The sequence below is a fragment of the Vombatus ursinus genome, unplaced genomic scaffold, assembly GCF_900497805.2.
Source record: "Vombatus ursinus unplaced genomic scaffold, bare-nosed wombat genome assembly UNPS02005459.1, whole genome shotgun sequence".
NCBI classification, from domain to species: domain Eukaryota; kingdom Metazoa; phylum Chordata; class Mammalia; order Diprotodontia; family Vombatidae; genus Vombatus; species Vombatus ursinus.
In genome coordinates, this window is record NW_020945237.1 from 6,664,878 (window position 1) to 6,687,177 (window position 22,300).

At 40.4% G+C, this 22,300-nt stretch overlaps 1 protein-coding gene across 1 annotated transcript in view; it reads right to left on the bottom strand.

Moving 5' to 3' along the window:
• Positions 1-22,300, bottom strand: part of NMT2 (N-myristoyltransferase 2) — an 85,084-nt gene that overhangs the window by 33,868 nt on the left and 28,916 nt on the right. Inside the window, exons 2-6 of the mRNA XM_027847867.1 lie at positions 16,515-16,650; positions 7,645-7,789; positions 1,620-1,738; positions 1,424-1,515; positions 1,166-1,282 (exon numbers count right to left, since the gene is read on the bottom strand). Coding sequence (XP_027703668.1) covers positions 1,166-1,282; positions 1,424-1,515; positions 1,620-1,738; positions 7,645-7,789; positions 16,515-16,650 — 609 coding nt within the window. The remainder of the gene's footprint in view (positions 1-1,165; positions 1,283-1,423; positions 1,516-1,619; positions 1,739-7,644; positions 7,790-16,514; positions 16,651-22,300) is intronic.

Consider the following 22,300-nt stretch of genomic DNA (forward strand, 5'->3'; position numbering starts at 1 on the left):
ACCTACACTGGGCTTCCCCACATTGCTGATGGCTTGGGTGGCAATTCAGGAAGGCTGCCAGCAGGGAAGAAGAAACTGTCAGTAGGTGTTTTAAAGAAAAGAAAAAAGACCTAAACACGGACACACATATTCCCTTAACTGAATAATGAAAATGCTTGAACGCTCCAAAACATCCAGGATTTCATCAATGCAGGTTTTCCTACTCGTATAGATCATAAACCCCCCACACTTTATTTTCTAAACTGCTATGGCAAAAAAAAATCCATCATAAAAAAAAAGCACACAAAAAAAACAAAGGAAACATTTAAATATGAAGAACCATCAGGTGTTCTGACCAACCTTTTGCGATAAGCACCTCCAAATTTAATAATAATAATAATTGTTGGTCTTTGGATGAAAGCTTATCTCCAGGCTTGAGAGGCAGTGAAGTGGGAATTTAGTAAAGGACAAAGATACACATATTTGGAGGGTGGGAAGAAAAGGGAGAGCCCAAACCTATAATTTCATTGGTTTGGGGGAACTCCACGTCTGGAGACCCACTTCTCTACCAATGCAGATCTGCAGCTGTTCTCTTCTTTACACCAAACTTGTGATTTCATCAATTTGTTCCTGAGGAAACTCCCTCAACCAAGGAAGATCGTCAACTATGCAATTTGTAGTCTTAGTTGCCCAGGGCACTAAGAATTAAGTGACTTGCCCAGGGTCAGTTACAAAGTCAGTATGGGTAAGAGGCAAGAATCCAGGTCTTGCTGATTTCAGACCAGTCTTCTATACATTATTTCATGCTGCCTCTCAAAAGATTGGTTATACACACACACACACACACACACACACACACACACACACACACAAACATACCTATATACATATATTTACATACACTAAAATATTATATAATTCCCACTATCTTCCCCCTAAGGCACATTAAATAGAACTGCCCTTCCTATTTCTATTCATATGCCTGTGCAACATGGTGCCTTTCAGTACTTACAAGGCTATCCATAACTCATTTTTACCTAATTTCATTTGCATAAAAATGGTTGGGGGAAGTAGACAGGATATGGTATTGTAGATCCCGTACTTCCTAGCCCTGGATGTCAAAATTATCACAAAGAGATCATTTTTGTGAAAGTACAAAAATACATATTTAAGATTTGATATATACCTGTCATAAATCCGAATGCTAGCCGGAATGGCACTTATGAACCCCACTAGTTTTTTGTTTGAAGAAACCCTAACTCCACAGTGCCACTGAGGCAGCCAGCCTGGAGGACGAAGAGCCCTAAAATCAGTTCAGAGACAAAGGAAAAGCAAATTAAGGTCTATGGATAGATTAAAAAAAAAAAAAGAGGGGCCTTCCCTCTCAAAATGAGAACTCATGTGTACAGCCCTCCTGAAATAGTAAATGCAACTTGTTACTCACCATAAGAGGAACTCAGGGGAGTAATCAAACCTGAACATGTTGTCATCATCTTCTACATAATTTTCATTTAACAATGTATACAGTTCCTTGAGCTGCGAGCAGAAGACAAAAGATGTGACACATCTCTACCTTTCAAAGTCAGCTCACAACTACTTTACTCAGGTAAACTGTTCAAAGTGATAATTGTTTTACTCACTACTTCAGGATTGCTCAAGTCTAAGGTGTCCCATGTGAAACCCTGGGGTAAAGAATATGGTTCCTGACGGATGTTGTCCTTATCTGGTTCAATTGCACCATGAGATGTAACTACTTCATCTGTTTAAAAAAAGAGAGAGAAAGAAAAGTTTTCTTCACGGACCATTTTAGCCATTTAAAATTTTGGTCTAACTCTACTTAAAATATTTAATATTCTCCCCCATTAGATTTTAAGCTCCTTCTGAGTAGGGATTGTTTCATTCTTTAGATCTATATCTCCAGTGCCTAGTACAGTGCTTGGCATTATAGTAAGTACTTTTATATATAAAAATATTTATTATTTGTTGATGAATTGTTTGACCAACTAGTTATGTTTAGCCTGGAGAAGAAAAGATGTGTCTATAGGAGTGAAAGAGAAAAACAGCAGACACAACATCTCTATCCAGATATTTGAAGGACTGTCATATGCAAGAGGGATCAGACTTGTTCTGCATGTCTCCAAAGGGCACAAAGAATAACATATAGGATTTTGTAGAAGCAGACTTAGGGTTGCTTTAATTAAAACATCAACAACAAAATCCCAACAATTAGAACTTTACTCGAGTGTTTGCTAAAGGGTTGACTCCTTGAAGACAGGGCCTACCTTTTGTCATTTTTTTTGTATCCCCTGCACTTAGCACAGTACCTGGCACATAGTAGGCATTTAATAAATATTTACTGATCATATGAACTAGTGGTGTAATAAAGAAGATTCCTGTTCATATATGGTTTACTCTAGATGACCTCTGAGGCCCCTTACAAGTATGTGATTCTATGATTAAGTCAACTCATAGTCTATTGAAATGTCAAAACCTACCATTAGGGAGCAGGTTTAGTAGCTCCTCAAATTTCATCCCAGGAAAATGCTCTGAAGCACTGTAATTGGTAATGCATGCCTGATATGAGATACCCAAAAAAGGTTCTGACTTCCCACACTGCACTTTGGAAATGTGTCTTAGAGATATAGCTCTGTCCTCTATTAACCTAAAATGCCAAACATTACAACTATTATGAAGATTATCTCCCAGAATGTCATAACAAGGAAACATCAGATTGAGCGCACCAGCTATATTTTCAGGTTCAAAACACACTGTCACCTGGCTATCAGATGAGAGAAGGCAAGGCTTGTTTGTATGGCTTGTGCTCAGCAGCGCAGAAAGAGCAGTGCAAAACAGTGATGTCTCCAAATCACCGTGGCACACATTGTCTGCACACAGTGCTAGACTGAGTCTGGGTCTCTAAACATCATCAGAGAATATCTTTCCCTAGGTGAAGCTACACATGTGTAATTCACAGGATTTAGAGCCAGAAGGGACCTGTGGAATTAAAATTTTTCCCACCTCTCCACTTGACCTCCTCATGTAATGCTGGTGAGGAGGGACTGGAGAGGTCAGCTCTTGTTGCTTCTACCTTTCTTGTTCTCATCATCAGAGCCTGATTTGAACTCTTACTGAACCTTTACCTTTGTTATTCCCCTTCAACACAATACCCAGGCTCCAGAAGTGATTGCGATTGGGCCAAAGATAAAGCTTTGACTGTCTCCAGTCCATACCCCTGAGCTCTGGTATTAAAAATTCCTCATTATCTCATTATCATTTGTGTGTGTGTATGTGTGTGTGCGTGTGGTGGGGATATACCTGCAGATCGCTATCGTAAGTCATCCCCTTTGGGACGCAGCATCCAGACGCAACCCCGCTGCTGTGTGGCAAAAGTTTGAATCATACTTGACAGCCATGAATTAAACTGGCTACCTTTCCCTCCTGCCACCCTTATTCCCATCCCCAAAAAGCAGACCACGTGCCAAATGAGGGATTTTGTTGACTTGAGCCAGCTTAGCCTAAAACCATTATATTTCTATCCCCCAGAATGGCTTCAGATAGCCTAGCTGGTCCAATCTCTTGGGTTAGTCCCAGAGGCTCCAATACCACCTTAGATTAGTGCCGAGTTGTGAGTGACCTAAATTTATATAACAAGTTTCAAGGGAGCTAGGTGTCTTCTGGGCAATACTGTCTTCACTATTAAGCAGGAACTTGGTGATTGACACGGTACCAAATGCAGCAACCCAAATAGTGGTCAGCTAAAACCAACAGATTTAGACCAGAGAGGATGCCAGAACAAGAAAAAAAAAGCTATTCTAATACTGACTATTTAACTTTAGGTCAGTGTAATTTAATACCACTTGGAGAGGTGAAGGATGGGGTGACCTAGAAGCTTCAAGAAGAAATGCAAGCAGATGGACCAATTCAAGCTTTTTAAAAATATCTTTGAAATCAGTCAGTTATCTTGGAATTATTTCCCATCATAGAATTACAGAGTTGGAAGGGACCTCCGTGACTACCCCTCGACAAAAGGTAGTCTTCCTGTCTTTGCCTGAAGATCCCCCCAATGCTGGGAAACTCCCTGCATCTGATAGAAACCGACTCTACTTCTAGGCAGTTCCAATTGTAGAAAATTTTTCCTGACCTCAGGCCTAAATTTGCCTCTTTGGGACTTCTGCCTGTTGCTCCAGGTCTGCCTTCTGGTGACAAAGAGAACAGTTTTGATCCTCCTTCTGTCCCTTCAATGACTTGAAGGCAGCTGGTAGATATGTCCATCCTGAGTCTTCTCTTCTCCAAGCTAAAGCTCCCCAGTTCTTTCACCAGATCTTCATAAGGCATGGATTTTTTTTTTTTTTACCATTTTAATTGCCCCCAAGTTTTCCATGTCCTTTTTAAAATGCGTCCCTTAGAACCTAACACAGTACTCAAGGTGTGGTCTGACCAGGGCGGAGTACAGCAGGACCACCACTTCGCTATTCCTGGAAGTTAGATATTTTTTAATGCAATCAAAGATTACATTAGCTTTGGGAACTGTTGACATACTGAGCTTGCAACCCTTTTTGGGTTGAATCTTTTTCAAATAAGTTGCCTCCCCTTCTAGGATGCCAACCAGAATAAGCATTTCATTCATCCCATAGCCTCTGCAGCTCCCATAATGACAACAAAAACAAAAGCAGCTCATTTATATTGTGTTTTGAGGTTGTTTAAAAAACTCTTGCCTCACAAGGAGCTTATGAGGTGCCAAGAATGCACAAGCACACACAGAACAAGCATGAACTCTACCAAACTAATCACAGAGAGGCAGTTTTTCTTTTTTCATTTACACCGTGATGTTTCAGGACTGCAGACACTTCTTCCTGAATGTATCATGATAAATTCTCTGAGGCTGAGTTACTATTACTGTAGCTCTCTTCTTTCCTCTTAGATCCTACGTCTCAGCTCTAATGACCTCCCTTTCCACCTAGTTCAGCCACACGCCAGCAGTGTCAAACTTTAGACTTCAATATCCTCAACTTTTGGGCAGCTAGGTGACACAGTGGATAGAGCTCCAGGCCTGGAGTCAAGGAAGACTCATCTTCCTGAGTTCAAATCCAGCCTCTGACACTTCCTAGTTGTGTGATCCTGAGCAAAATCATTTAACCCTCTTTGCCTCAGTTTTCTCATCTGTCAAATGAGCTGGAGAAGGAAATGGCAAACCACTCCAGTATCTTTGCCAAGAAAACTCCAAATAGAGTCATGGAGAGTTAGACATGACTGAAAAACGACTTAATAGAAATCCTGAACTTCAAAATTATCTCCAGTCACAACTTTCCATCATTCCACCTCTCCCACTTAGACTAAACTTATTCCACCTCTATTAAAAAAAAAAAACAAAACCCAAAACCAAAAACAACACACAACTTTGATGCTGTTGTATTTTTAAAACCATCACCATTTCCCTTACCTCCAAATCCCCCTCACAAAAATTTGCAACCCTCAAAAGATTTAGCACCACTAGGGCTACATTGGTAGTCATCTAGTCCAATCTCTCATTTTCCAGATGAGAAAACTAAGGCCCAGAAAAATAAAGTGATTGCCCAAAGTCTCTGCTAACCTTGAAAACATCACCTACAGCAAATGCTTTCCCTTCCTCATCAGTAGCTTTTCAACCCTTTGCACACTGGCTTCTGCCTTCACCACTCATTCTAAATATCTCCCATAAAATTTGACCAGTCACCTAATCAGTAGCCACCTTTTTTCACTCCTAAAACTGCTTAACCACTCTGTAGAACAGAATATTTTTGACCACACTCTCCCTTGGCTACCTTCTGACTACTCTTTTATTGTATCACCATCTTCTTCCTGCCTCCTAAGGAGAGGTGTTCTCCAAGGCCTCGTACTTGACAGTCTTCTTTCTCCCTCTGCTCTCTCCCTTGGTAATTTAATTGACCTTGATTTCAGCAACTACCACTATATAGATAACTCCTCATTTTCTATCATTGGTGCTGAGTTCATGTTTGAATTTCATACTCACATCTGTAGCTGATACATCTCTACAAATATCTCTAGCTGATATTTTGTAAGAACCTCAAATTCAACCTGTCCACACTCTTTGAACTGTTCGGCCAGTGACACCATTCACCCAAGCTTCCATGTTTGAAATCTTCCATATTTGCCTCTCTATTACTTTATATGTTCACAAGTTACCAAGTCTCTACAATATCCTTTGCTTCACTAACCTTTCCTCTCTATCTTAACATACTGTCACCTCCACTCTCCCCTTTCTCCAACCTATCATTTCCTCTAATATGAAACTATCTTTGAGCACAGATCTGGATCTCTGCTGCAGTGAGCACAACTCCAATGAGCTGGCCACACTGTTCGAATGCCAAATGTATGCTTGCCAAAAAGACTTTTATGGAGAGCTCACACAGGACAAGCACTCACATGGTGGTCAGAAACAGCAATCTAATGATACTCTGAAAGTCTCTCTTATGAATTCTGGAATTTTGTAACATGGAACAGGATTGCCCAGCATAGCATGCCCTCAGAGAAGGTGCTGTGTTCTATGAGCAAAGCAGAATTCAAGTAGCTCAAAAGAAACATGAGATAGGCAAATTTCAAGAATCCACTCCAAATGTTCACATGGACTATTTGTGTCCGACCTGTGGTAGAGCCTTCCAAATTTGCATTGGTCTGATCAACCACAGTTAGACACACTGAAACTTGACTTTAACATAGTGATCTCATTTTGGTCCTCTTCGAGAATGAAGGACAATAACCAACCAGACTAATGTTTAAGATCAGATCTGAGAGCAGCTAGGTGGTGCAGTGGATAGAGCACCGGCCCTGAAGTCAGGAGGACCTGAGTTCAAATCCGACCTTAGACCAAACACTTGACACTTACTAGTTGTGTGACCCTGGGCAAGTCACTTAACCCCAATTGCCTAAAAAAAAAAAAAAATTAGATCTGGATCCTAGATTTTGAGCCTGAAAGGACCTTAGAGGTCATCATTATATCACTGTTCAAAAATCTGAATTGGCTCCTTATTACTCATTAAGTAAAATTCAAACTCCTTTGCCTGGCATTCAAGTCTCTCTACGATATAACACCAGGCTCTGTTTCCAGCCTCTCGTATTACCTCCTTCCATATACTCTTCCAGCCAAAGTGAACTACTCAGTCCCCCAAAGATAACCAATGTTTTCCCACCTGCGTAGCTGTTACCTGTGATTTGCCATCCCCTCTTTGCCTTTAGAATTCCTATCAAATTCAAATGCTACTATTGTCATGAGGCCTCCCTTAATTCTTGTGGTTAATATCTTTCTTCTTGGATCTCACATGGCATTATATTTTGTATCTATTGGATGAACTTATCATGCAACACTAATGTAATATAGGTATCTGTGTAGTATCTTATTCCCCACTAGACTTATGAGCTCCACCAAGGCAGAGACGTTGTCTTGGCTAAATTGTCTCTCCTCTAGTGCCTAGCCCAGTGGACTGCATGTGGTAGGCATTTAATAAATGTTGGTTTAAAAAAATCAAATGAAACAGTTGTACATTTGGATAAAAAGTATTACAGTACAAAAATGAACGTTACAAGAAAGCAAGTCACATGGCTGAAATAAATGCTCATGTTCATTAACTATCTTAGCTTTACTTTTATTTAAGAAGAAAAAGAACTTACGAAGCTTGGGTACAGGTTGTGTATCCCAAAACTGATATTTCCGTTTGTTAGCGTCATCAATACTCTTGGCGGGGCCCTGACATGCAGAGAGAAGTTCCATCGCCCTTTGAATATCCTGCAGCTTCTGCATTGGAATGGCCGGATTCTGTGTAGACAAAAGCATAGGTAAGCAGTGAGTTCAGTGTGACTAGTCTTAGGATAGGTACAAATGTACCCATTTATACTTCTAAAGATGGCATCTACCAGATGAAATGTACCTTACCTTTTAAGAACACAAATCTACTGAGTGAATTTTGTATTTTAATGTGTTAGTTTTATTTACAATTGGTATATAAGCTGACATTAGCAGTTCCAGAATTTTGAATTCAACAATGACAATAAGCAATTTAATAAGCCTATGCAAATCACCCTACTTTCTATTTCAGTTTGCTACTCATTTGCATATTGGAAACATATATTGGGAGAACTAAAAAAGGATTTCCGTGGAAAAAGATACCATAATATTACAGTCTGTCAACCACTCCTGGTTCAGCAACGTGCAAAAGCAGTGTATCGGGAGTGGGAGATGAGGAGAGAGTGTATTCTGTTGAAAGCAATAGAAAGTATAAATCAACTAGCATTTCTTCTTTTTAAAAATATTTATTCATTTATTTATTTATTTATTTATTTTTAGATTTCATCATTCACTTCCATAAGACTTTGGATTCCAAATTTTCTCCCCCTCCTTCCCCTCTCCCCATCCCAAGATAGGAGATATACATACATATATATATATATATATATATATTTTAAACATATTTTCATATTAGTCATGTTGTAAAGAAGAATTAGAATGAATGGGAAGAACCACAGGAAAGAAACCAAAAAAAAACAAAAGAGAGAGAGGGAGGGAGAGAAAGAGAGAGCAAATAGGATGCTTTGATCTGCATTCAGACTCTGTAGTTCTTTCTCTGGATGTGGACAGCATTTTCCATCATGAGTCTTTTGGAGTTGTCTTACATCCTTGCATTGCCAAGAATAGGTAAGTCTATCAAAGTTAGTCACTGCACAATTCAAACAGCTTTTCTTAAGAGCTTACCAGCTATCAGACACTGTGTTAGGGACTGGGGATATAAAGACAAAAAAGAAACAGTACCTGCCCTCAGGAAGCTTACATTCTATAGGGAAAAACACCACATACCCATATAAGGTTAGGAAGAGAGGGTACTGGCAGTTGAGGATATCAGGAATAGTTTCCTGTAGAAAGTGTTCCCAGTACTTGAGTCTTGAGGAAAATAAGGGTTTTGTATGAGGCACAGAGAGGAGGAAATGTATTCTAGGCATAGAGAAATGGCTGTAAGCACCTGAAGGCCATGATTCTCTTGTTTTCATCTTTATGTCCCCGGCATATGTGCTATATCTTAGCACTGTGTGTTGCTTAGTAAATTAATTATACTGAAACACGGCTGGGTTAAAGTTTTGTTCAACTTGAAAGTGGAAGAAAAATATGAACAATTCTAAACTATCAGGGGACTTTTTTTGTTTTTGTTTTTGTATCATGGGACTCTTTTGACAGTCTGGGGAAGCCCAGGGAGATTCCTTCTCAGAATAATGCTTTTAAATGCATAAAATAAAATATGTAGGATTATAAAGGGAACTAATTATATCGTAATAGTTATTTTAAAAAGGAACTCACATACCCCAGATTAAGATCCCCTGTTCTAGACTAAGTAAGCTTCTTTATACAACCTTAAAAGCAACTGGATATAACTTTTTTTTTAAAAGTTCTACTTGCTTATTCTTTTCCAGGGCTATAATTGGTAAATGTTTAACAACTAACTCTCCAGTAAAAAAGTGTACACAACACACTTTTATTAACATTTTCTCCATCACTTTTTAAAGTAAAAACAATCAATAAAACAATAAATCAAGCCCTAATCTTTACTGTTTGCCAATTTCTGAAATGTAAATACTCACACTGAAAGTTCTGTTATCTTATCTGAATCTAACCTCCCTACTTCTCTCCAAAAATACTCTCTAACATCCAGAAAGTCAAGTAATTCCTTTCATATAAAGATCTTCCACAACTGTCTCTTCCTCCCCCACTCCCAAAAGACTGGGAAACATTCTTCCTTGCCAATCTAAAGCAAAATATACACTGAGTTTCAAAGTTCCTTAGTCTGAAAACACTCTCTTCACGCTCCTTTTTAATACCTCTTAGACAGAGAAAGTAAGGTTCACCTCATATAGAAAAAAAATCCCATTTTGAGTTTACATCAGTAGATAGAACTGAATAGTCCACATTGTTTTTTAATTGTTAAATTTAAATTTGTTTAACAATGAAACATTTGAACATTTTAAATTAAATGTTCATTTAAAACATTTTAAAATGTTTTAAAATTATGATTAAAAAGAAAAAAACTCCATTTCTTTGAATTGAGATGCCACTAATCCTTGCTGAGCTCTATTTTAGAAGGTGTTAGAGGATGAAGACACTCCAATGTGTCTGAGTGCCAATACTCCATAAATATCATACCTAGGAAGGGGTGGGGACATTTATAAGGTTTGAGAATGAGCAACTTTAGATTTTTATGTTTGGATTTTTTTATTTCTAGTTAAGCAACGTTATTTAACTAGAGATGCCTTTGGTTCAATCTGACACACTGCACTTAATGAATTTTATTTAAAATGGACCAGCTGAAGTCACTGAGTTCCTTGGGGATTCCTGCTTATAAAATAACCCAAGAAAACCCAGTATTAAGTTTAACTGGAGGCTGGTCAAAAGCCAAACACTCCTATTTTTATCTAACACCTCAGTTTGGAGATTATTGTTGCTTTTGTAAAATGCCTGCTTTATATTTTGATTAATGAGATCATATTCACAAGCATATCTTACATATGCTAACTGAACAAATTACTTCAGCTCAGATAATATATTGTGGCTTCCAATTGCTTCTTTAGTATGAGGTCTTTGCTGAGCTTCATGCAAAAAGGTGACTTTTTAAACCATACAAAATGTTCAACCCACTGCAACGCAACTTATTAAGAAAAGAGTCGGGCACGTTTCAACAAAGCATGCCTAGGTAACATATCTGTCAGTTTATCTGAGATGAAGTACTACCCAGCCTTATAAAGTGTACAATGCTACTGCTGTGCATTTGTCTTGCTGCCATCTTTTTTTCCCTGACTTTTGAGGTAAAATTCCCTTAAGCAAAATCTATCAAAGCTATACTATTTTGAAATAAGTAAGAATCAACATCTTTGTCCCGAGTTGATAATAACATCACAACTCTATAAGAGAGGGCTGTTGGAAATTTATAGTTTACCTTTAAGTTAGTTCTATCATGTTGACCAACAAAAATTCACTAAACAAAAATTTATCATTCAAGAAACAAAATGCCATGAGTACACTGATCCTCACTGTCCAAAACATTTCTCAAGGTAGAATTCTAAGTTGAATACAGGATTTAAATTGGTCAAGGAAGGTGGCAATAAGAATGACAGGTTTAGGGGCAGCTAGGTGGTATAGTGGATAGAGCACCAGCTCTGAACTCAGGAGGACCTGAGTTCAAATTCAGCCTCAGACACAAAATGTCACTAGCTGTGTGACCCTGGGCAAGTGACTTAACCCCCCCCCCCAAAAAAAGAGTGACTGTGTAGGACAAACTCTTAAACCTATCCATCTTCCAATAGCACAAAAGCACTTCCCGGGGGAAAGCTGGGCATGTAGTCACCCCAATTTTGATTTGCCAGATTCTGTATTCTACTCTGTTACAGACACCATGGCACAGTGGATAGAGAACTGGCCTCAAGGCATAGCTCACAAGGCATATGGGCATATGTGACCCTAGCCAGTCACTTTAAACCTCTTAGTGCTCTAGGAAACTCTCTAAGATGGATTCTTAAGCCATTTTTTGTGTGTGTCATAGACACTCAGAATGGTGTTTTTAAATGCATAAAATATATAGTACCATAAAGGAAACCAATTATAGTGAAATAAAAATGTATTTTTTTCTCCACTCAGATCTTATTATAGACTCCCTGAAATTTATCCACAGATCTCTTGGAGGTCCATTGACCTAAGGTTAAGAACCTTTGCTCTTAAGACTAGAAGTTGTCTAGAAACTGCCAACCTCCACTGGTAGAGGGAGTTTAATCACTTGGCAGTTCCCTACAGTAATGAAATCACAAGTTGAGTCTCTATTCCTAGAAGGCAAGTAATTCACCATAGCAGAATAAAGTTTCTCCACTGGTGCCTATGAAGATTTCCCAGAATCAACTTAATAATACTCATCATTTTCTAAACTAAATCTGGAGAAGGTAGTAATTATTGCTGATATTTCTACAGAGGCTTAAAGATTGACATGGATCTTTTTAAATGCTGTCTCACTCATGTTTCACCGCAACCCTCTGAAGCAGGTTATGTAGCTAGTAAGGATTCAAATCCAGGTCTCGCCTCACCCCAAATTCACCACTGTCTACTACTCTAGAAGTAGCCCAGAATCTTGGAGCTGAGAGACGAGTGCGTGTGTTCCAGAATCATACAACCTCCAGAAGCAAGAGCTACTATGTGTCCATTTGTAACAGTGGAGAAGAGAAATGAACTTCCCCGAGTTTCCCCCAAGAATGGAAACCTGTAGCAAATGGCTCATGAATGTGCTTTTCAGCCAAACCTATCTGGAAGGAAGAAGACTTCAGAGGTGACCTAGTTCAACCCTCTTATTTTAGAATGTCAGCCCGAGATTTAAAACCCATTGCTTAGATGAGGAGACTGAGGTCCAAAGAGGGGGAATAATTAAAGAAGACCACATAGGTATAATAAGTGTCAGAGGAAGAATCTAAGTCTTCTGACCCCATAATGGAAGGAATGGATTCTAGGTGGCAGAAGGTTTCCAGGCCAGAGCCATAAATACGAAGGATGGTTCAATAGGTAATTGAGTAAAGTCAAAGCCCAAGGACAATGATCTTTGGTGGCCAAGAATGGAAAGGCTATTTTTTTTTTTTGCCAGGATCACAGTTGGTAGGTTGAGGGTGAAAGAGATGCATGTAGGTCTCTTGAAGACAGGAAGCTGAAGAAAAAACATCATGGTAAGCCCTAGAAAAGGGTTATCCTAAGATCATAGATTTAGAACTGAAAGTCAATCAGTCAACAAGCATTCATTGAGTGCTTACTATGTGCCAAACACAGGCTAAGTTCTGGGGACACAAAGAAAGGTAAGAACAAAGGCCTTGCCTTCAGAGAGCCCATATTCTAGTGGAAGAGACAATATGCACACAACTATGGACATACAAGATACATACATGTAAATGGAGGGCAATCTTTGAAGACATGTTAAAGGAAAGGGACCTCAGAGGCAAATAAGTCCAACACCCTCAGTTTATGGATAAGGAAACTGAGGCCCAGAGAAGTTAGGTGTATTGCCCAAGGCTGCAAACTATGAGGTGGAGCTGATTTGAACCTAAGTCTTTTGACTTCAAATCTAGCGCTCTTTCCCCGCCCTCCCTGTCACTGGCCTAGGGCTTAGACACCTGACGATATGGACTAGGGAAGCAAATTCTAGAAGTACTGAGATGATGAAAAGATCTTTGCACACCTGAATCCTGCATCAGCAAGAAATCTAGCAGTTCCATTTGAGAGTTACAACAGAAAGCCATGAACTGCCCTCGTTTCATCCTTTATAACCTTGTTGGGCTCTCACTGCTGCTCAGCCAATCTTTTCCTTTTACTCTCTGTGACACCCTACGATGCACCCCAGAACAGTTACTCTATAAAGTTTTTCTTTCTTTAAGCCCTCAGACTTAATCTCACTTCCCCATACGCATGGCAGACAAGACTGCTTCCATGATGCTGAGAAAAATCAAAGGTTTACAACATGAGTTCTTTTAACCTATCAAAACGTCTCTGAATCTGAATCCATACTTTTCTCTCCTATCACAGAATCACAGATGTCATGCTGCAAGCGACTCAGCAGCCACCTAAGTCAAATCCCTCATTTTACAGATGAGAAAATCAAGACCCAAGTGGCATAAATGACCTATCTAAGGGAGGAAGTAAACCAGCATTTATGAAGTGTTTACTGTGTACTAGGCACTGTACTAAGTGATTCGGATACAAATACAAGCAAAGAGAAAGCTAGACCCTGCCCTCTAGACGCTTTCGTACTCAAACGAGAGAAGACAGTGTACAAAAGAGAGCTAAAAAGCAGGGATCCGGGGGCAGATGAAGGTACTCAGTTGCAGAAAGGCATGGTTTTGAAGTCTGAAAGACAGGATCATCATCAAGAAGGGAATGAGGCAGCCAACCTGAACCCCTCACAAAACAGGCCTTCACAGAGCACTCACCAATACGAGAAGGAAGCTGGGCTGGCAGAGGGACAGTCCAAGGTGAGAAGGCCCTAGGAGTAATTGGATTAAGTAAGCAAGGAAGCCCCACGTGCCAAGGGAACTTCTAGGATGGGACACCAGCTGAGGTATCATCTTGAGGTCCAGAAATCAGGATCAGAGCCAGGAGGGAAATGACAGGCAAAGACGAAGGTCATAGAATCATGGCTACAATGCTGGAAGGGACCTCAGAGGTCATTCAGTTCAACTCCCACCTTTCACAAGTGGAGAAACTGAGGCTCAATGAGCTTCAGTGACTTGGCAAAAGTCACACAGGTATTAAATGTCAAAAGGCAGGATATAAAACCATTCCTGACCTCCTCATGCTTTTTCCCACTGCCTTCGAGGAAAAAGTTTCTTTTCTATATGGCAGTGGAGAGAAAGATGAACTTGAAGTGCTGAGCCTGACATCAGAGGGCCCAAGTTAGAATCCTGACCCTGCCACTTACTACCTGTGGGGTGTTAGGCAAATCACTTGACTTCTTTTAGACTAAGTCTCCTCATCTAGAAAATGAGGGGGTTGAATCTAAAGTCCTTCCTACTCAACTTCTATGATCCTGTGAGCCTGTCTCTTCACACCTGCACCAAGAGCTCGAATTCTTATTTCCTCCCCACCAAGTAAGTGAATGAAGAAGTGTCTCCTCAGTAACTCCAAATCCTTATTTGTAATGTGGAGAGCTGCTGCAGATTCTTTTTCATAGTACAGAACACAGACCTCATCTCCTTACAACAAAAGCCGCCTCAGAACAATATTCACAAGACCCAGCTGATGACTCACTTAAGCATCAACAAAATCATTTCTATTTTTCTTGCCCTATATGTGCTCCTATTTAATCCTGATGGGTGACGTGATTTGACCTCTATGATGCTGACAGACTATTTATTGCCACAGTTCTCCGTGGCAGCACCAGGACCATATCCTTCATGGCCCAGTTTTCCTGAGGCACTAGTCCACAAGACACGGCAGCTGCAGTCTGTCCCAGCATGTGCACTCTGAGTACAGCCCTCTGCTCTTCCCGGACATCTGACTGACTGCAGCAATGAAGGCTTCTCCAGTGGCAACACTAGAGTAGTTTTCCACTTTGGGAGATTTAAAGGCTGGACACTGACGAATGGTCTGTTTCATGATGGGTGTGGATTTACCCCTGGCCTCGCCTGCTGAAATCTGCTGCCAGATGTGGATGTGCTTATTCAGGTAATTTGACAAGCATCCAGAAAAATTAAAGTGGAACTATCTTCTAAACTAAAAATAATTAACAGATTAACCCTTAAAAATAAAACCAAAGACTGTCAAGCTATAACATTGAGACTTTCTTCTGTCTGAAAAATATTAACTTACAGAATTTTTTTTTAAAAAAACCTTAAACACTACATATATACGTACATACAGACAGACAGATAGATAGACAGACAGATTAAGTCTAGAAAACTCCTTCCATGGGTAGACAGGCAGGTCTTCTGTAACCTGGAGTCTCAGAGTTGCCCGGAGCACTGAGAGGTCAAATGACTTGTGTTTGGTCACATGGCTAGTATTGATAAGTCAAGACTTGAGCCCAGCTGAGAGGTAGCATGGCAGAGTGGAGAGAGCACTGAACTCCAGCCAGGGCAGGAAGACCTGCATTCAAATCCTGCCTCAGACACTTACTAACTGTGTGACCCTGAACAAGCTGCCTCAGTCTTAGTCGTCAGCTAGAAAACAGATAATAATAGCACCTGTCACCAAGGATTGTCGTGAGAAACAAATGATCATTCTACAGATCTTAAAGTACAATATTTATCAATCAGATGTGCTAGGCATTGTGTTAGGCAATGAGGACCCAAAGACACAAATGAAACAGTCTCTAAGTCACATGTGTGCACGTATGCATGTGTATAAATATGCGTGTGTATATGTACGTGTGTGTTATACTGTGGACTATTAATATATGGAATGACAGCCCACACATATATGTTTATACATATGCATATTTGTATAATAACTTTTGTTGTTGTTCAGTCATTTTTCAGTCATGTCCAACTCTTTGTCACCCCATTTAGGGTCTTCTTGGTAAAGATACTGGAATGGTTTGCCATTTCCTTCTCCAGCTCAGTTTACAGATGAAGAAACTGAGGCAAACAGGGTTAAGTGACTTGCCCAGGGTCACACAGCTAGTAAGTGACCAAGGCCAGATTTGAATTCAGAAAGATGAGTCTTCCTGACTCCAGATCCATCTCTCTGTGCCATCTAGTTGCTCATATAATATCTACAGTTGAGCTATTATTCCTGATTCCAAGATTGCCCTATCTTAAGCAATCTTGCCTACTCTATGCTGCCTTTCATACATGTACATGTACTTATGTTATCTAGGTGTCGGAGACCATTAAGACTCCTCCACTTAACCACTACCATTCAACATGTGGCCATGACAAAAGCCCTAAACTAGGCTTCTGATTCTTCTCAGTGCTAGGCAGCAAAAGTCACTCTCCTTGGACGGGAAACCTCAAGAGTTAAAATAAATCAAAGACCTTACTTTGGAAGGCTGCTGAATTTTAATCTCCTGGGAATCAGATGCTGAATCTGATTTCGTGCCTCCAGAATTCGGTTTCTCCTTTTTTCTCTTCTGTTTCTTCTTTTTCTTTTTGGCTCCTAAATCCCCTCCAGGACTTCTGTTGGAAAAGTCAAAGAAGATGAAATGAGAAAAGCCATTACTGTAAAGCCTGAAGGGCATGAAATTAATCATTGAGGAAAAACTGTAAGTTCTAACTGTGGAAACTGAGGTTAGGAAGTAAGAAGAAAATAAAATCTGCCAGGCTAATGAATTAATGGAAAACAAGCAAAGAGAGACATATGACAATTCCAGATTTACTCTTGCTGACCGATTGTCTGAATGCCATTCTGTGCAATCCAGATATACTATGTCAATGCATGTTAAACAATTCCAAGTCTTATTTTCACTGCTCTACTGACCCAGTTTTTGTCAATTTTTTAAGAGCCTTTTAAGAAGAGGCACCCATAGAAAGAAATTCCATTATAAACATCTCTCTTGGGCACAACAAACCACTAATTTTGATGCACTAGAGCTAAAGAAATTAGCTTTCTCTGCTGGAAAAAGAAAATAAAATTTCTGATAAAGATTTTCACTCATTAGTTTAATAATAATGATTTTTAAAACTTTTAATGGCAAGAACTACATTAACTGTACAGAGTCTGGAATCTATGTCTTACATGTTTAATGCTCTAAGAGTAAAGGAAAACAGGGGAAAAAAATCCAAAAGGAGTTTAAATTTTCCTTCTATGTGGCCTTAGACTTCTGCAAAAATCCCAGAAGATGCATTAAAAGTCTGGGAGAAATTTTCATTGGGTTATTATAGAACCATCCTACATTAAAGCCCAGCTGTGCCACTGGATCTGATACTTTCTAGGGTGGGGATGTGGTAAACTCTATTTTCCAAGGTTTAAAAAGACAATAGTAAGTGAGTGAAGTAAGTAAAGTGACACAGTAGACTCTCATCATAATACAACTTGTTATTAAGGGAATCTGGAGAGAAATGTGGGCCAAATCATGTGACCCAAAACATGAAACAAAAAATGCTTTAAGAGAAAAACTTGGCCTCTCATCTGGCCTGAGTTCAAATCTTGCTTTGCTAGTTGTTACCTTGGGCAAATCACTTAACTTCTCTGGGCCTCAGTTTTCTCCTCTATAAAATAAGTAGGTTGGATTCAGTGACTTCTTAAGTCTCTTCAGTTCTTATTCAGTGACTTTATGATTCAAATAGTCAACAAGCATTTACCGAGTGCCCAGCATGTGCCACATACATGTTAAATCGATGGGGATACAAATACAAACAAGAAAACACTCCCTGCCCTCAAGGAGTTATATTCAGTAACTAAATGGAGGAGCCATGTTAGCCCCACCCTTTCATGCCTACTCCCTCTAGGGGCTCTTAGGTACTTGTTATTCATGGGATAAAACAACAGAATTTCAGTGTTCAAAACTCAACAATTCATTCCTATGTAAATTCAAAACTGTGGAGACCTGGAAGGTACCTGTCATGTTCTATTTCTGGATATAATTTAGTAGAACTGATTCTTACTGTAAGGGGAGTGTAAAAGGACGTGAGAAAAACATGACATTTCTTGTGTTATCTTTTTTTTTTTAAAGTAATAGCTTCCTCTACTGTGATAAAAGCCTAAGCAGAGTAGACCCATACAGACTTGGTCCTAATCCTACCCTAAAGTAGAAATCAATGATAGTTTGAGAAGCATTAAGCTTTGAGCCATTAGGACTCTATTTATCAAACCACCTCTCCCAGGACACTGAATGATACCCTAGAGTCCTAAAAATATTCATGCCTTACAGAAAGGGCATCATTCTCAGCACTGACCTCAGCTGTTTGCTCACCTCTAAAATGACGCCCTTGGGCTGGAAGACCTCTCAGGTTCCTCAGTCCATGAAGCAGGGCTTTAGACCACCATGGCCATGTGCATTGCCTTGTGCAGTTTTCCCTAGGTGAATACTAACACTGCAAATACCTGATTGGCAGATGGGTTTAAACAAACATCCCACCCACTCCATCCAGAACTGGGCTTTCATTGAAAATAGGACTTTTCCATGTGCTGGGGCTTGGGAGCTCGAGCATGTGTATATAGGAATCTTCATAGTATCTCCCATCTGACCCCTTCTCTCTCCACTCAGGAAGCTACCATCTGAGTTCAAGCCTAAGGTAGTACAAACACCCTCCAAATGGCTCTCTGTGCCTTGAGGATCGCCTGCCTCCAACCTAGCCTACACCCTGCTGGCAAAAGGCATTTTCCTTGAGCACAGGTGGAACCATCTAACTGCTCTACTCAGTCAACTCCAACGGCTTCCAAGTGTCTCTAGGATAAAATATAAAATCCTGTTGGACTCAGAAAGCCCTTCATAACTTGCCCCAGCCTTATTAGACATGACTTTCCCTCCCTGACTGTGAGCCAGCCATCCTGATCTTTCTGTTCCTCCCAGATGACACACCCCTCATCTGTTTCTGTGCCTTTGCAGGGGCCATCTCACATACGTGGCATGTACATCTTTCTCACCTCTGCACTGCAGAGCCCCTCTCTACTTTTAAGGCACAGCTGTAGCAGCCCCTTCTCTACAAAACCTTCCCTTATCCCCTCAACTGCTAGGGCTCTTCTGAAGCGCTCTTGTATTTGTTTGCTTTCTGTTTATGCTGTCTACATTTCCACACGTGCTTATTGTCTGCCCCTGTAGAAATTAAGATCCTCGAGAGGATCGTTTCATTCTTTGTACTGGGCATCCACGGAGCACACTGGATAGAGCACCAGCCATGGAGTTGGGAAGACTCATCTTCCTGAGTTCAAACCTGGCCTCAGACCCTAGGCCACTCACTTAATCCTGTTTGCCTCAGTTTCCTCATCTATAAAATGAGCTAGAGAAACAAATGGCAAACCACTCCAGGATCTTTTCCAAGAAACCCCCAAATGGAGTTACAAAGATTTGGACACAACTTGAAACCACTGAACAACAACATTCTTTGCACCTAGCCCAGGGCCTGGAACATACTGAATACTCAATAAATATTTATTGACCAACTGATTGAACAGGGTCATTCCACATCCTGCTTTTGAGGTTTGACCCTGCCATCCACCGATGGGCAGCAAAACCACTGAGACCTACAATGTCCCTGAGATCTCAAAAGGAACCCTACCCCATTCTGCCCAACCAACAAGGAGAGTTAGAGCATCTGCTACGTATCTGGCAATGTTAAGTAATGTGGGGACCACAGAAGACCATTAAGACATGAAGCATCTCTGCCCTGAACTAAAGAAGACCACGTTTTAACCCAGCATAACCCCTGTCACTATCATTTGACAGTCAACTTCTAACTACCAACAGCTCTGGCTCTTCCCTATGGAAAAATGAAGAGGCCCAATTTACACAACATAGTCCCCAGATCTCCAATAATCCTGTAATTAGGCACTGAGTGGCTGAAGAGAAGAAAGTCTAGTGTGGCTGTCTACAAATGCAAAGAGTGGCACAAATCTTTCTCTGTACAAGGCTATGTGCTAGGGGGCAGCGAGGTGGTACATTGGATAGAGCACCAGCCCTGGAGTCAGGAGGACCTGAGTTCAAATCCAGCCTCAGACACGTAACATTTACTAGCTGTGTGACTCTGGGCGAGTCACTTAACCCAAATATTCTCACAAAATAAAACAAAAAAAAATAAACCAAGGCTATGTGCTAGGCACATATGTGCCAGCCTCCACTTTAAGGAGTCTACAGTGTAACAAATTATAAGCAGGAGGCCCTCACTTTCTGGACATACTTGACATGGAAAACAAGAAGCATTTCAAGTTATAGTAGAGATCTAACAAATGAGATAGGATGTTTGTTTTGGAGTGGCAACTAACAGAAGTCAGTAGAACCAGAAAGCCAATTTATACAATAATAACATTGCACAGACAAACAATTTTGAAAGACTTAAGATCTCTGACCAATGTAGTGACCAACCATGATTCCAGAGGATGGAAGATGAAGCATGTTGCCTACCTCCTGATGGAGACATATGTGATAGGCTCAAGCTACAGAATAAGACATGTATTTTTGGACATGAACAATATGGGAATTTTTTTTTTTGCTTGACTATGCTTATTGGTTGCAGGGATTTTGTTGTTGTTGTTGTTGTTGTTTTTAATGGAAGTAGGGTGGGAGGGAAAGAAAACAAATGTTTGCCAAATGAAAAATAAATTAAAATATAAAATGAATTGCTAAGATGGCAGAGTGAGGAAGGAACCCTTTGAAGCCCTCCCAAATTCCCCTCCAGACAACTAGAGAACCACCTCAGAATTGGTCTAGGAGCAAGGAGGCAGCTTACTAGGGGGCAAGAAAGGTCTATCTCATTGGGATGGGAGAGGAGTAAGGTCCAAGAGCAGCAGCAGCCTGGCCTCACAGCAGGGGGACGGCAGCAAGACTCTAAGCCTGGGGCAATCCACCAGGGAGGCCCCACCTCATCCCCCTAGGCAAGAGAGCAGTCCTTGTTGCACAACAAGGCCCCATCCCAGCAACCCTACCACCCTTAGCACCAGCCACTAGCCAGTCCTTGACCCCATTGCTGACCAGTAGTGAAGCCCTGCCCAGGGGCTGGCCAATAGTGAGACCCTACCCCTGGGGCCTGCCAGCTGAGACCTGTTAAAATAGCAGCCCAGCAGTAGGGTCCTGCCCCTGGGGCAGGCCAGCAACAAGATTCCTCCTCCAGGGCCAGCCACCAGAAAGATTCTGTTACTATAGCAACCCAGTAGCAAGGCCCCCACCCCTAGGGCAGGCTAGCAGCTAACCCCCATAACCCAGGGGAGATCAAAAGGGAGGCCCCACTCCCTAGTACAAGGCAAAAGGGAAGCCCACCCTCCAGTGAAAGCAAGCAGCTAAGCCCTGAAGCCCAGTGAAAGCCAGCAGTAAGACCCTGAGCCCAGCACAATAAGCTTGGGACAGTGCAGGACCAGAGCCCAACTCTCACATGAAAACACCAAGTCACAAAAAAAAAAAAAAAAAAAAGGCAGAAAAAAATGAGCAAACAAAACAAAACAAAAAAAAAAACTTGACTATAGGAAATTACTATGGTGACAGAGAAGCAAGGCATAAACTTAGAAGAGGACACTAGTGTCAAAATAGCTACAGGAGAAGCCTCAAAGAAAAAATGTAATTTGATTTCTGGCCCAAAAAGAATTCCTAGAAGAGCTTAAAAAGGATTTTTAAAAGCAAATTAGAGAAGTAGAAGAAAAAATGGGAAAAGAGAGTAATGCAAGAGAATCATGAAAAGAGTCAATAGCATGGGAAAAGATATTCAAAAATTTACCTAGGAAAATAACTCCCTAAAAATAAAATTGGCAAAATAGAAGTGGAAGTCCAAAAGCTCACTGAAGAAAACAATTTCTTAAAAATTAGAATTGAGCAAGTGGAAGCTAATGACTATTAGACATCAAGATACAATAAAACAAAATAAAAAAATAGAAAATGTGAAATTGTAAAAAACTGACCTAGAAAATAGATCCAGGAGGGATAACATAAGCATTATTGGACTACCTGAAAGTCATTAAAAAAAAAAGGCCTGGACAACATCTTTCAAGAAATTATCAAAGAAAACTGTCCTGATATATTAGAATCAGGGGAAAGAATCCACCAATAACTGCTTGAAAGAGATCCCAAAATGAAAACTCTCAGGAACATCATAGCCAAATTCCAGAGCTCACAAATCAAGGAAAAAGTACTGCAAGGAGCCAAAAAGAATCAATTTAAATATTGTGGAGCTACAATCAGGA